The following is a 13,960-nucleotide window of genomic DNA, read 5'->3' on the forward strand; positions in this document are numbered from 1 at the left end:
ACCGCAGCGGCCTCTCCCGCTGCGGAGCACAGGCTCCAGGCGTGCGGGCTTCAGCAGTTGTGGCACACGGGCCCAATAGTTGTGGTGCGCGGGCTCTAGAGCTCAGGCTCAGTAGTTGTGGCACATGGGCTCAGTCGCGCTGCGGCATGTGGGATCCTCCTGGACCAGGGCTCGAACCCGCGTCCCCCGCACCGGCAGGCAGATTCCCAACCACTGTGCCACCAAGGGAAGTCCCTGAATATAGTACAATTTAGTGATGATACTCCAGAATAAAAAAGGAAACCATCTCAGTCAGAAATTTAATACATCTGTACAATTATACACTTCTTTGGTCCTAAACTGAAAGTCAGCAAGATCTGGGTGCCAGTTACATGCTTGTGTTCAGTTGGAGACGGTGTGAGCTCTTCACTTATAATATGTACTTTTCTGTATGTGTATTCCACTTAAATAAAAAAATCTTAATCAGTGTTTCAGTCCCACACCTTACTTACTGTGAACTACTTTGACTAATCTATCCCTGTTCTCAGGGAGTTAACATGAAACTTTTTCCTCCAGTCACTGCCCCCAGCCCATCCAGTAGTTAAATGTCCCTTAATCTCATCTTACCAATTTTCACACTTTACAGACACTAAATAAATACTCAGTTCATTTATGCCTTAATCACATGTCCATCTACAGCCCATTTCCCTCCTTCCTCAGAGTTTAATATTGATAGATTATGGTTTAAGGGACCAGGGAGTGGGGAAAGGGCCCTCTAGGTAGCAGACACCCCCCCTCTCATGAGGAGTTGCTTGTGTAAGGGATCCGGCTCTAGCCTACCCTTCCAGCCCCATCCCAACTCCTACCACCCCATACACAACAACAAGGGCCATCTTGGTGGGATGATAGCCCAAAAGCTCAGGCCTTCTGCAACTTCTCCTGAACCACAGGAAGTCACAACTTCCCTGTGTGTCAACTGGTGGGAATCAGACAGCTCCAGCCACCCTCCTCCCTCCCTACCCCACATCTTCTCTCAATTTCCCTTTCATCTCTACTCAGTCAAGGACAGGGAGCAAGTCTGCTGCCTAACAATGGGCTCAACCTTGCCTTCCTTCTTGGAAGCCCCCTCAACCTATACAAATGCTTCTCTTGGAAGACACTTCCAAACTCGCTTGGCTTGACAGCGGAAGCAGCATTGCGCCCCACTGTGCTCCACTAAGAGGGGAGGGAATCACTTCAAATGCTGCCCTCCCTAAGCAGTCTTCTTACACAGACCAGGGAAAGGCTGAGATGATGTTTGTGGTAGTAGGGACAGCTCTGTGGCCTCTTCGTATCTGTGAAGCCAGTGACGTGTACCTGGCTCCAACTCTTGGGGACTGTCATTGTCATTGACTGACAGGTCATTTAACAACACCTCTTCAATTTCAGCTTTGGACCCCAATGCTAATTCTGAAGCGACAGTTAAAAAAAAAAAATCTACCAACATCCAGTTACAGTGAAATGGCTTTCTCTTTTTCAAGGCACGTTTCAAATGCTGTTTCATCCGAAAGTGTTTCCTAGTTCCCTAACCAGTACAGTCTCTCCTTCCTTTGACCCTGCCACAGCACTTTCCCAATAATACCTTATCAACTGAGCGTGTAGTTCTGATACTACTCTCACTGCATACTATATGCAACGAAATTTTGTCACAGCTAACACACAGTCTTGCAAATCACAATGCAAACATTTGCTCAAATGAAAAAAATAAATAGTACATAACTATTGCAAAGTTAGGTATACCTATATAAAACAAGGTGTGCAATTAAAATTAAATTCACCTATGCAAAATTCAAACAGCAATGTGAAACACTGTGCCAAGATACACCATTTTTAACAAGCTGCTTTTATTATAAAACATGTTTGGGGACTTCCCTGGTGGCTCAGTGGTTAAGAATCTGCCTGCCAATGCAGGAGACACGGACTTGAGCCCTGGTCCGGGAAGATCCCACATGCTGTGGAGCAACTAAGCCCAAGAGCCACAACTACTGAAGCCCACGCACCTACAGCCTGTGCTCCGCAACAACAGAAGCCACCGTGATGAGAAGGCCACGCACCACAATGAAGTAGCCCCCGCTTGCCACAACTAGAGAGAAAGCCCGCGTGCAGCAACAAGGACCCAATGCAGCCAAAAAATATAAATTAATTATTTATTTTTTAAAAACCCATGTTTGTCACAGAAGAAACAGTAGGGGAAAGCACACAGAAAACAAATTACCCATTACACCTTCACTGCTACATTTATGTCTTGTCATTCCAGTCTTTTTCTATACATATATACATACCTGAGACCATACTGTTTTGCACTTTGCTTTTTCACTTCAGGTACTGTGATTATCTATATACCATTAAGTAGTCTTCTACAAACGTCATATTAATAACTGCAGAGCATTCCACTGCATGGTTACTTCAGCTTTTGTTGTCATCAAATTGTCCCTAGTTATAATACTGTGATAACCAATGTTGTTCTTAGGTTTTTTTTCTTTTTTGTTTTTTTTGTGGTACGCGGGCCTCTCACTGTCGTGGCCTCTCCCATTGCGGAGCACAGGCTCCGAACGCGCAGGCTCGGCGGCCATGGCTCACAGGCCCAGCCACTCCACGGCATGTGGGATCTTCCCGGACCGGGGCACGAACCCGCGTCCCCTGCATCAGCAGGCAGACTCTCAACCACTGCGCCACCAGGGAAGCCCTTGTTCTTAGGTTTTTATAATTCTGATTATCTCCTTAGGTAATAGGATTACTTCTGACCAGAAGCTGCAAATTCACGTTAAAGCTCCTCGTGGAAAATACATGCCCAAGTTTACTTGCTCATTAACCACAGGTGGGTTTTCCTGCTGGGGAAACCTGGGAAAGCTGCTCTCTGCTCTAGGCCAGGCAGCCCTGCCTCACCACTCAAGACCAAGAGCCCACAGCCCTGCACCAACATCTCAGGTGGGGACAAGGAGAGAGCTGACCATACCGTGGGGGCTAGGTATGTGCGAAGGACGGCCCAGAACACCTTGAACAGAACCTCTCCTACAATCCCTTGAGGTCCCTTCAAACCGCAGTACTGCTTTCCTTATTGAGCCCCGCAGGAGGACTCTGTGAGGCATTTGGGGAGGCACCATTCTGCCCTACAGCTGGAAAAACTATCTACTTTATCTCACTGCCCAAGGGCAACTTTACAAGCCAGGTTTCCCTATTTCTTCAAGGTACTCTTCTTGAACCCGTGCCCTGAGAAGGCCCTGAAGAGGCCAAGAAGTCTGTACCTTGTAGTCTGGCCAGTCAGTGACCTGGGCAGAGTGGGATTGGTAACACTTTCACCAGCACCTGGCATCTTGCCAACGAGGCCACTGGGCGCCCTGGCCAACTGCAAATGTACACTCCTCAAAGTTCCTGTCTCACTGACCAGAAGCCTTCCCCTCACACAAGTCAACAACCTAGCATTAGCTGTAAAATACTTTGCTATAAACCATAAAAGTTCCAGCATGTCTGAAGCAACCCAGTGAAATTTAAGTCATTGTTGAGCATCATTCTTATTGGAATATAACTCGTGCAACTTTCTGAAAAGGAAAAAACAACGCATACATAGCAAGCAGGTTCTCTGAATTTTTAACTCAGCATAAGCTAAAGAATAAGGGTTAGCTCACAGCTGACTCCAAATAACAGAAAACAATACATGTATACTCTTTTGGAAATTAGAAGAGACAAAACCCACCGGTGTCTTCCGGCCCCCATGCTCTTCTCTCATTTCCCTTCCAGCACAATTTAATAAATAAATTCCATGGGGCCATCTCCTTCCTAATGGACTTCTCCCTTAAACATTTAGCTACTTTATGTTCACATGCTCCTACATCTTTGTGGGAATTATTTCCAAGGCCAAGTTAAAAATAAATCAAAGAATTTGTAACTAAAAAACAGCAATTACCAGTCCTTGTTCTGAGAATCTGTGTTTTACCAAATATTTTCAAGGTCCGTTTAAAAAATTAAAAACACGTTCACTTTCATCTAAAATAATTCAAACAAAAAATATTCCATCAACATTCCTATAATATGTTGCAACTCCCACAAAAAGATTATGAAACTGTTAGGACACCCAAGCCTCCTTGTGAAGAATCATCTTCAGGAGATGCTCCCCTCTTCCCCACTATTCTGTGGAATATACTAAATATCATAAAAATCAAATGCTTGTTGACTTGCACTCATTTTGAAAGAAATTAAAATACTGAAGAGCTGCACCATCCCATACAGTAGCCACTAGTTACATGTGGCTACTGAGCACATGAAAGGAAGCTAATTCAAACTGAGCTGTGCTGTAAATGCAAAATATACACTGGATTTTGAAGTCTTAGTACTAACAAAAGAACATCTCATTAAAAGTTTTTTATGTTGATTACATGTTGACACGATATTTTGACTACGCTGGGTTAGATCAAGTATTACACTTTTTTAAACTTTCCTAATGCAGCTATTAGAAAATCTATCTTAACATATGTGACTCTACTGTAATTGTATATATAAATAGCCCTGTCCCTTTGACCTATCCTTTTTCACCTAATCTTCTTGTGAATCATAAAAAAGATTTCTGTATTATAATCGAAGGAAGTCTTCACCCCAAAGGGGACCCAATCCACAAGGCAAACTACAAAAGGGGCAAGTGTTGTCAGAGATTCAAGGTCATTCTTCATAGGCGTCACCAGGAAGCTGCCTAGAAACAGCTGTGTACACATGCCTAGCACATCCAAGTTTTCAAATCTAAGTCACCTGGCAAATGATCATGGATTCCTCGATTTACAGGTGTAGTGCAGACTCTACTGAAATCCAGAGAATTGTCCAATATGGCATTTATCCTTCGAAAGATATTGGCATTGCTACACGTGGAGAGCGCAGGTGCTTCCTGATTGTCCCAGCAATCTTTTATCCTTCCCGCGTCTTCCTCCTAGACGCAGAAAAAAGATGTTTAGATTTTCTACTCTCCTTTTTTTTTTTTTTTTTTTGCGGTACGCAGGCCTCTTGTTGTGGCCTCTCCCATTGCGGAGCACAGGCTCCGGACGCACAGGCTCAGCGGCCCAGCCGCTCCGCGGCATGTGGGATCTTCCCGGACCGGGGCACGAACACGTGTCCCCTGCATCGGCAGGCAGACTCTCAACCACTGCACCACCAGGGAAGCCCTCTACTCTCCCTTTTAATAGAGACTTCACACCTCCTTTCTTCTAATCCAACACCATAAGTTAAAGTAACAAGGACTTGGGTTTCTTGCCTATATATTAAAACACTTCACTCTGAGCAAGGCACCCTGAGAGAACCATAAGAGGGAAAAACACTGAAATGTAAGATGCTGCCTCAAGAACCTTCTAACATAATGGGACATGTATAGGAAGGAGAATGGCATGGTAGCAGCAACATGAGCTTTAAGAACCAGACACACCTGGTTCAAATCTTGAATTTATCTACACAATAGATTATTCGGCAATAAAAAAGAATGAAGTATTGATACAAACTACAACACAAGTAAACCTCAAAAACATTAAGTTAAAGAAGCCAGTCACCCAAGACCACAGATGATATGAGCCCAATTATGTGAAACATCCAGAATAGGCAAATCTAAAGTATATTAGTTGGGGCTTCCCTGGTGATGCAATGGTTAAGAATCGCCTGCCAATGCAGGGGACACGGGTTCCAGTCCTGGTCCAGGAGGATCCCACATGCTGCGAAGCAACTAAGCCCGTGTGCCACAACTACTGACCCTGCGCTCTAAAGCCCACAAGCCACAACCACTGAGCCTGCGTGCTGCAACTACTAAAGCCTGTGCACCTAGAGCCCATGCTCCACAGCAAGAGAAGCCACCACAATGAGAAGCCCGCGCACCGCAACAAAGAGTAGCCCCCACTCGCCGCAACTGGAGAAAAGCCACGCCAACACAGGCAAAAATAAAATAACTTTATAAAAAAAAATAATCAAGTTGATTAGCTGCCTTCAACTGGGGATGTGGGGAGCAGGTTAGAGGGTCGTGTCTAATAGGTACAAAATTTCTTTTTGAGATTATGAAAATATTCTAAAATTAGACTATGGTGATGGTTACAAAACTGTAAATATATGTATGGAAAGACAGTGTATAGAGTACAAATACTAAGTTTACCACTTAAGTATCTTCTTTGAGCCTTGGTTGCCTTAGGTACAAAATGGAGTACCACCTACGTTACAGTTGAAAGGTGAATTTTACGGTTATGCAAATTACATCTCCATACAGTTGTTTAAAGTTTGGTTCTGCCATTTACTGGCAGTTATTAATCTCTGTGCCACAGTTTCCCCATTTGTGAAATGGGAGAAGAGTACCTACCAACCTTTTGATGAGATGTTTACAGCACTTAGCATGGTGCTGGCATATGGTAGCTACCATTTTTACATCTGAAGATATAATCACAGGAAAAGACACGGTCAGGACCAAGAGTGGTACAAACACCACCCAAAGGGAATTGTTTAAATAAGTTATACAATTCCACATGGTCATTAAAAGTACTTACAACTCAGGTAAGACATTGCTGAATGAGAAAAGCACTCCCAGATACATAAACATGAACTGAACCCCCACCCAAGTGATTCTTTTGGTATTCTCTGTCTCAGCAAATAACACCACCATCCTCCAGGTGCCCTAGACAGAAATCTAGGTACCATTCTTCACTTTTCAATCTCCCTCACTCACCACATCCCATGCCTGACATTTAAGCAATGAGATACTGGCTGACAGACTGAATCTTCTAAGAGGAGCCTGACTCATCAGTTATATCATTCCCAATTACCTTGGGGGGAAAAAAACAGACCAAGTAAGGAAACTAGCACCTAAGATCTTGTAGGTGATAACTTCAAAACAAAATTTAAAAAGCCTGGTGTTATTTTGTTTAACCTATTGAAATCTAGGTATAAGCATGAGAATGACCAGAAACATTTACAATTTTATAAACTCTGCAGTATGGCCTTAAAGGGACAAACTTGAGTTCCATATCATTTTCAAGCTCTTGAAAGAGTCCTGCAAGGTTGTTTTCCCAAGCCCTCCAGAGAGGTCCCACCAAGAATGGTTAAATCCACTGACACAAGGCCCTTTTCACAACTGTAGATTTCTAAGATGATTTTCAACTTCATTAAGGCAACTTCACAAGGGCTAAGATAATAAGCACTTATAATCAATCTGCGGATCTTAAGGCTACATGCTTCATTCATTCCCTGCCTAATAACCATTAACCAATTGCCTGCTATCTACAGCAGCATTCTAAGGGTAGGCAGGTTAGACAGAGACTCAGTCAAAAAAAATTTTTGAAGTCTAGAAAGGGAACTAAGACCTGATTATGTCGTGAACAATCACAACACAAGCTACAATGTGCTGTAAACATACACTGTCCTCTGAGCCGAGGGGACTCAGAGGAAGAGAATGTGCCTGGAAGTGAGGGTAAGACGAAGGTCTGAAGAACACAGAGAACAGAGCAGCATTATCAAAAGTGGCCCAGCATGGCGGAGTGTTAGGTATGGGAGAAGAGAGCAGACTGGAAAGAAGGTCTATATGCTTTGGAGTACAAATACTAAGTTTACCACTTAAGTATCTTCTTTGAGCCTTGGCTGCCTTAGGTAGAAAATGGAGTACCACCTACTTTGCAGACTTTGTGGTAATGAGAAAGTAAAGTGCCTGGATACGCTCAATAACTTATTAGGGACAAACATCTCCCAACTCCATCACTGTTATTCATAAGTATGCTTTCAAATTATCCTAATCAAGTTCACAGAGAAGCTTACAGCACATAACTAGAGGGTTTTTTGCCTTAATGGTTTGAAACTACCACTCATAATTCTTTAAAATCTGAACCCACACCATGCAGCTATGTTTGCTAGTTCAGGAATAAGATCCTAAAATGTTATACCTATTTGTATGCCATAACAAATCTAGATTTTCCCTATTTTGGAAACCCTGGCCTTGTCTTCAAATACCGTATAACCCGGGATCAACATGGTGATGAAATGGCCATTCCTTTAGGTCAAAATCCTGGTTTGTGGATATCTGTCATAAATGAATGCCAACTCTACCACCTTCTGGGTTTGTTTTCATTAGGTCTGCCTTTAATCAACAACAAAGTATCTACACTGCAGACCACTTCAAGACTATTACCTGATTCCTCAAAAGACAGCTGAAAGATTTATGGAAGACTGTCTGAATGGGACACAGTTTATCTACTCCTCCTGATGGAGTTTTAAGCCTGGGGTTCCATGGATTGGAATCCACTGACTCCCTTTGCAAAACTGTTCATGCTAAAAATTTTTCTGAGAATAAAGTTTTCTAATTAATCAGATATTTTTAGTTAATAGCACTGGTCTTGGACATTTTGGTTTTTTTACCTATTGTACAACAAAAGAAAGTAATATACTTAGATAGCCCAAAAAAAGTGGTTCTGAGATGTACTTTGGCAATTTGGTCTCAATTTTTTAGTAAGTAATAATAAAGCCGAATAAAACCTCTTTAGCATGTACACCCAGGATTTTGAAGATACTGTTTACCACAATTTTGAACAGCACTTGTATGACTACCCACTCAGAAAAATGTCATTCAGACCAAGATAAGGAAATGTTACAGTTTCCCCTAAGGAATTCATGTTTTCCTTACATTATGGGAAAATGTAAATCTAGCCAAGTTTCCATGTTTGCTTTAGTCTCCTGGTCACTCAAAGCCAGTTTCTCTTTGAATTTCAATGACTCTACAGCTGTTAAGAAATGCTTCTCTAACTTTCTCCTTGGTCCTTGCTTGTCCATTCTTAAACTTCCACCTCAAGTCTTCTGTGCAAGAATGTAAGGAATAAAAATTTATTAGGTTGATCCATATGAAGTTGTCAATATCCTACCTTTTCTACCAACAAAATGACAGTGTCACATAGTCTAATATTTCATAAATACTAAAAACCTGCTAGGTCAGATGTTGAGATTACTGAAATATGTAAAACATAATCCATGCCCTAGGGAGAACGAGCTAAGTGGAAGAAAGAAAGATAACCAGCTAGGTAAGTGGAGATCAAGCTAAGTACAAAATACTACAGAAGAGATGAGTATATTTAAGGTACCCAGGATGGTTTAACAATTCAGACTTTTAAGATATGGATTAATGAAAATGCAGAATTTCAATAAGTAAGTCTGAAGAAGAACATAATAGACAAAGAACAAGCACGAAGTGGATACAGAACACAGTAAATTCAAGGAAAGGGAGTGCAGGAACAAGACTGGGCAGGGAGGCTCACCAGGGATAAAGGAGGTAAGGCTGCAGGTCCTTATCTGCAGAAAGAGACCAGATACAAGACTCAAGATACCACCTCCTCTTCATGATCTCACTTCCCTCTCTCTTCTCCACTGGTTCCTTCCCATTAGTCTGTAAGTATGCTCAAGGCTCTCTCATCTTAAAAAAAAACACATCTTCCTTGATTTAAAACATTGTTAAGCCACTGCCTTCTTCCTTTTGCTCTACCACCAATCTTTTAGAAAATATGCCATATTTACTTCTGAACCTCCTGTTCATCCTTCCTCTCAACCCATAATATCCTGCCAGCATGTCCTTCTCCCCCCAAAAGAAACTACATTAATGACCTGCGTTGCCAAACCCAACCGATACTTCAAATCTATCTTACTTGATTGACATCTCTGGGTATCTGATCCTCAGCTACTCTCCACTCATTTAATTCAGGAACCACTTTCTCCTGGCTCTCCCTTTACTTTTCTGGTTATTCTTCAGTTTCTACAGAATGCATTTAATGCCCAATATTCTTTTCGCTCTATAAACTCAGTCCGGAAAAGGAAATACTACAATTTCCAGTACAGGTTTATGAGAACATTAAGGGAATATTTAATACCAAGACTGTTCAAGAATACGTAAAACACATGGTCACTATAACTGTAGCTCTTGTCACACTTACCTGTCAAACTGTTTGCTGTATGCATAGTTAGCTCTGCATTTGATAAACTGTAAGATCTTTCAAGGCCTTTATCGAAGTAGCACCCAACATAATATCTGCTAAATTTGCAGGCACTCAATACAGATACCACAGGAAAAGCAGACCCATATTATATTCATTTCATAGGTATTTTTACCACCTCCATCACAACCTGCATAAATTGTAGTGGCTCCTCTCAATTATTAAGACAAGAACAAAACCAATATTCACTCATCAATTCTATCTCTTTTCACTGTCAAAGCTCTTGGCCACTCAAAGTCATTTTAGGATTTGGGATTTTAAGTTTGGAGCAGAGACAATTCCACATGAACAAAAAACAAGGAACCCATGAACAATATGACCTCGTGCTTGGGGACCCAAAGATTACAATTATATTTACTGATTACATTCTCACCATACACCAGGAGTTATTCTGGGGAGAGAGGATAAATAAGACAGCCCCAGCTCCCAAGGAATTAGTCTAATGGGAACACAAGCACATAAACAAGTTATATGCTATATCATAAGCCTAATAATAAACATACATAGAAATGAGAAAGGACAGTAGGTAGGTAAAAAAGTTAAAAGGTTTTGCCAAACAGGCATATTAGGGATGGGAAGGGCATTCTAGGCAAAAAGAGTAACATGCACAAAGGCAAAAAGATATGAAACAGAGGAATACTTTTAGGCAACTAGAAGTACACTATTGCTAGAATTTTAAATGCAAGGAATACTATCCTATGACCCAGCAATTGCACTCATTCTCCTACATGCAAGAGAAATGAATACTTAGGAGGATAAAAAGGCACATTCAAGAACAGTCACAAGTTTCATTATTATACTCAAAATCTGAAAAGAAACAAAACTTAATGCTTGTTGCATTAGTGGTCCCCAAGACCACCCCCAGGTTCAATGATTTACTAGGACAACTCACAGGAGTCAGCATTCAGGCATATTCAGCATATATTCAGTCAGAAAATACAAAGCAAAACCAGTAAAGGGAAGAAGCACATGGGGCAAACCCTGGGGGAAACCAGGTTCAAGTTTCTAAGGGTTTTCCTCCCAAACGGGTCACAGAGGACATGCTTAATTCCCCCAGCAACAAACTATGACAACACTTGTGAAATGTTGCCAACTAAAGAAGTTTGGCACCCAGGGATTTTATTGAGGGCTGGTCACATAGGCAGCCTCTGTCTGTAACATACCAAAATTCCAGACTCCAAGAGGAAAGCAGATGTTCAACACAAACCATATTACTATACCTAAACCATATTACTATACTTAAAGCTAATGATTTACTATACCTAATATAGTTTATGTAGAGTAAATCATTCTTACCAGTTCTGGGAATGGTGGCAACTCAAAATCCAAGTTCCCAGACACAAGCCAAAGGACAGCAGTGAGATCTGCTATGTTAACTCTTTTCTGCACACCCATAAGCATAAGTATGTCTAAACTGTTCACATCTGTAACGTGTAAGATGGATAATTATTCACATCTCTAATGTAGTACTATAGAGCAAAAACAAAACTTCTGTACTACACTGCAACTTACAGAAACCTCACAGAAACTAAATTGTGGGGGGAAAAAAAAAGGCCAAGCTCAAGAGTACATGTTACATGATTTCATTTATAAGAAGTTCAAAAACAGGCAAAGCTAACTGATGACAACAGAAATCAGAACAGTATTTAACTGTGTGTGTGTGTGTGTGTGTGTGTGTGTGTGTGTGTGTGGAGAGGGGGAGGGATATAGAGTGTAAAAGGCACAAAGAAACCTTACAGAGTGTTGGAAATGTTCTGCATCTTGATTTGTGATATATAAAAATAATAAATATAAATAAGTAAAAATACATAAAACTATATAAACATGTAAAACCTGATCAAGCTATACACTAACACTAGTACCTTTTACTGCATGTATGTTACTACCCAATTTTTAAAAAGTTCGAGGAATAGACCAGTAAGGGCTCAAACGTGGCCACTAAGCTTAAGTCAGACCATGAGAGACATTATACACTAACTAAGGAAGCTGACCTTACTCTGTGGCAGTAGTTCTCAAAGCAGGGTCTGTGTACCCACCCCTTCAGAGGTCCATGAAGTCAAAACTACTTTCATAATTCTAAGATATCAGTTTATTTTTTCACTGTGTTGACATTTGCACTGATGATACAAAAGCAATAGAAGTAGGTAAATCTGGCACCTTAGCAGAAATCAAGGCAATGCCAATAAAGTGTAGCAAAAGTTACTGTATTCCTTATCGTATGAATTCCCAGAAAAAGCCAGATTTACCATGTCCTTGGGTAAACAGTAAAAATTTTATTAAATCTCAACCCTTGAGTACATGCCTTTAATATTCCCTGAGACAGGGGACTTCCCTGGTGGTGCAGTGGTCAGAATCCGCCTGCCAACGCAAGGGACACAGGTCGAGTTCTGGTCCGGGAAGATCCCACATGCCGCGGAGTAACTAAGCCCGTGAACCACAACTACTGAGCCTGCACTCTAGAGCCCATGAGCCTAGAGCCCGTGCTCCGCAATGAGAAGCCACCACAATGAGAAGCCCACGCACCGCGACGAAGAGTAGCCCTGGCTTGCCACATCTAGAGAAAGCCTGCACGCAGCAACGAAGACCCAACACAGCCAAAAAATAAGAATTTTAAGAAAAAAAATTTTTTTAAGTATTTGTGATTGAGTTTCAAGAAGAATTAGCCTCTTTTTTTCCCCATGAAATATTTTTTGTAACACTTGAAGAAACAACTGACATACTATGGTTATCAATTTTGGGTATTTGGCAAACGTTCTCTTGAAAACAAAGTAAGCCAGTAGCTTCAAAAGATAAATCATTGTCAGTATCTGTTGCTAATGATAAAATTTGAACTTGGAAGAAAAAAATAAGAATTCTGGAAAAACTGTATTTGCCACCACTTGAACTTGACACCTTCCTCAATACTTTAAAAGACTTTTCTGATGAGACTGGTGGTGCTACTAACCAGTATTTGCAATACTGCACAACTCAGTGAACCAACATTTGTCAAATGATTAAAACATGGTGTTACAAAATCAGACATGGGTAGATGACATGCAAAGTGCAAGACAGACCAATGCATTTTAACATAACAGAGCATGAAGGGTACATCCATATGACTTCAGATTTCATGTTGCAACTACAGTTGGACCTTTATATCCTTGGGTTCCTCATCTGCAGATTCAGCTAACCACAGGGTAAAAATATTAGGGGAAAATATTCCAGAAATTTCCAAAAGGCAAAAGCTGATTTTGCCATGCACTGGTCAACTATTTTAACTGGCATTTACGTTGTATTTACAATTACTCACATAGTATTAGGTACTGTAAGTAATCCAGAGATGATCTGAGGTATATGGAAGGACTGCGTGGGTTATAAACAAATACTGTGATTTTACATAGGGAACTAGAGCATCCCGGATTTTGGTATCCATGGGGGGATCCTGGAACCAATCCCCCATGGATACTGAAGGACAACTGGAACCTTTAAGAAGTTACCACTTGTTGGCGCCAAAGAGGAATAGCCAAATCACCTGAGAAGGCTATTAAAATATTTCTCCTCTTCCAACTACATATCTATGTGAGACCAAATTTTCCTCATATACATCTACCAAAACAACACATGGCAACAGATTACAAAGGCAGACAACAAAATCCAGCTTCTATTAAATCAGATACTAAAAAGGTTAACAAACGTATAGAAAAATGCTTACTTTTCTCAGTTTTTTTTTTGTTTTGGAAAATACAATTGTTAATATGTAATAGATTTGTTATTTTTAAATGACTAATGGATAAATTTATTTTCAGTTTAAATTCCTAATGGGTAAATACTGACAGATGTGATTCACATGCGTGAAGGTTCCTGAGGTCCTCAAAATTTTAAGAGTATAAAGGAATTCTGAGATGAAAATGTTTGAGAACCACTGCCTCATAGAATAGGTGATCAAATTTGCACTTTTCAAAGATCTTATAAGAACATCTCAGCAG

The 13,960-nt window shown here is 41.0% G+C and overlaps 1 protein-coding gene across 4 annotated transcripts in view; it reads right to left on the reverse strand.

Annotated features, from left to right (window-relative positions):
* Positions 1 to 13,960, reverse strand: part of CPEB1 (cytoplasmic polyadenylation element binding protein 1) — a 96,425-nt gene that overhangs the window by 74,267 nt on the left and 8,198 nt on the right. For 2 of the 4 annotated variants that reach the window (XM_007470048.1, XM_007470049.1), the window contains exon 2: positions 4,759 to 4,933. In XM_007470048.1, the coding sequence (XP_007470110.1) occupies positions 4,759 to 4,933 (175 nt within the window). Of the gene's footprint in view, positions 1 to 4,758; positions 4,934 to 11,229; positions 11,239 to 13,960 lie in introns of those variants that run through there. The other 2 variants (XM_007470050.1, XM_007470051.1) reach the window with 2 other exon arrangements.

Source organism: Lipotes vexillifer, unplaced genomic scaffold (assembly GCF_000442215.2).
Source record: "Lipotes vexillifer unplaced genomic scaffold, Lipotes_vexillifer_v1.1 scaffold532, whole genome shotgun sequence".
Lineage (NCBI taxonomy): Eukaryota > Metazoa > Chordata > Mammalia > Artiodactyla > Lipotidae > Lipotes > Lipotes vexillifer.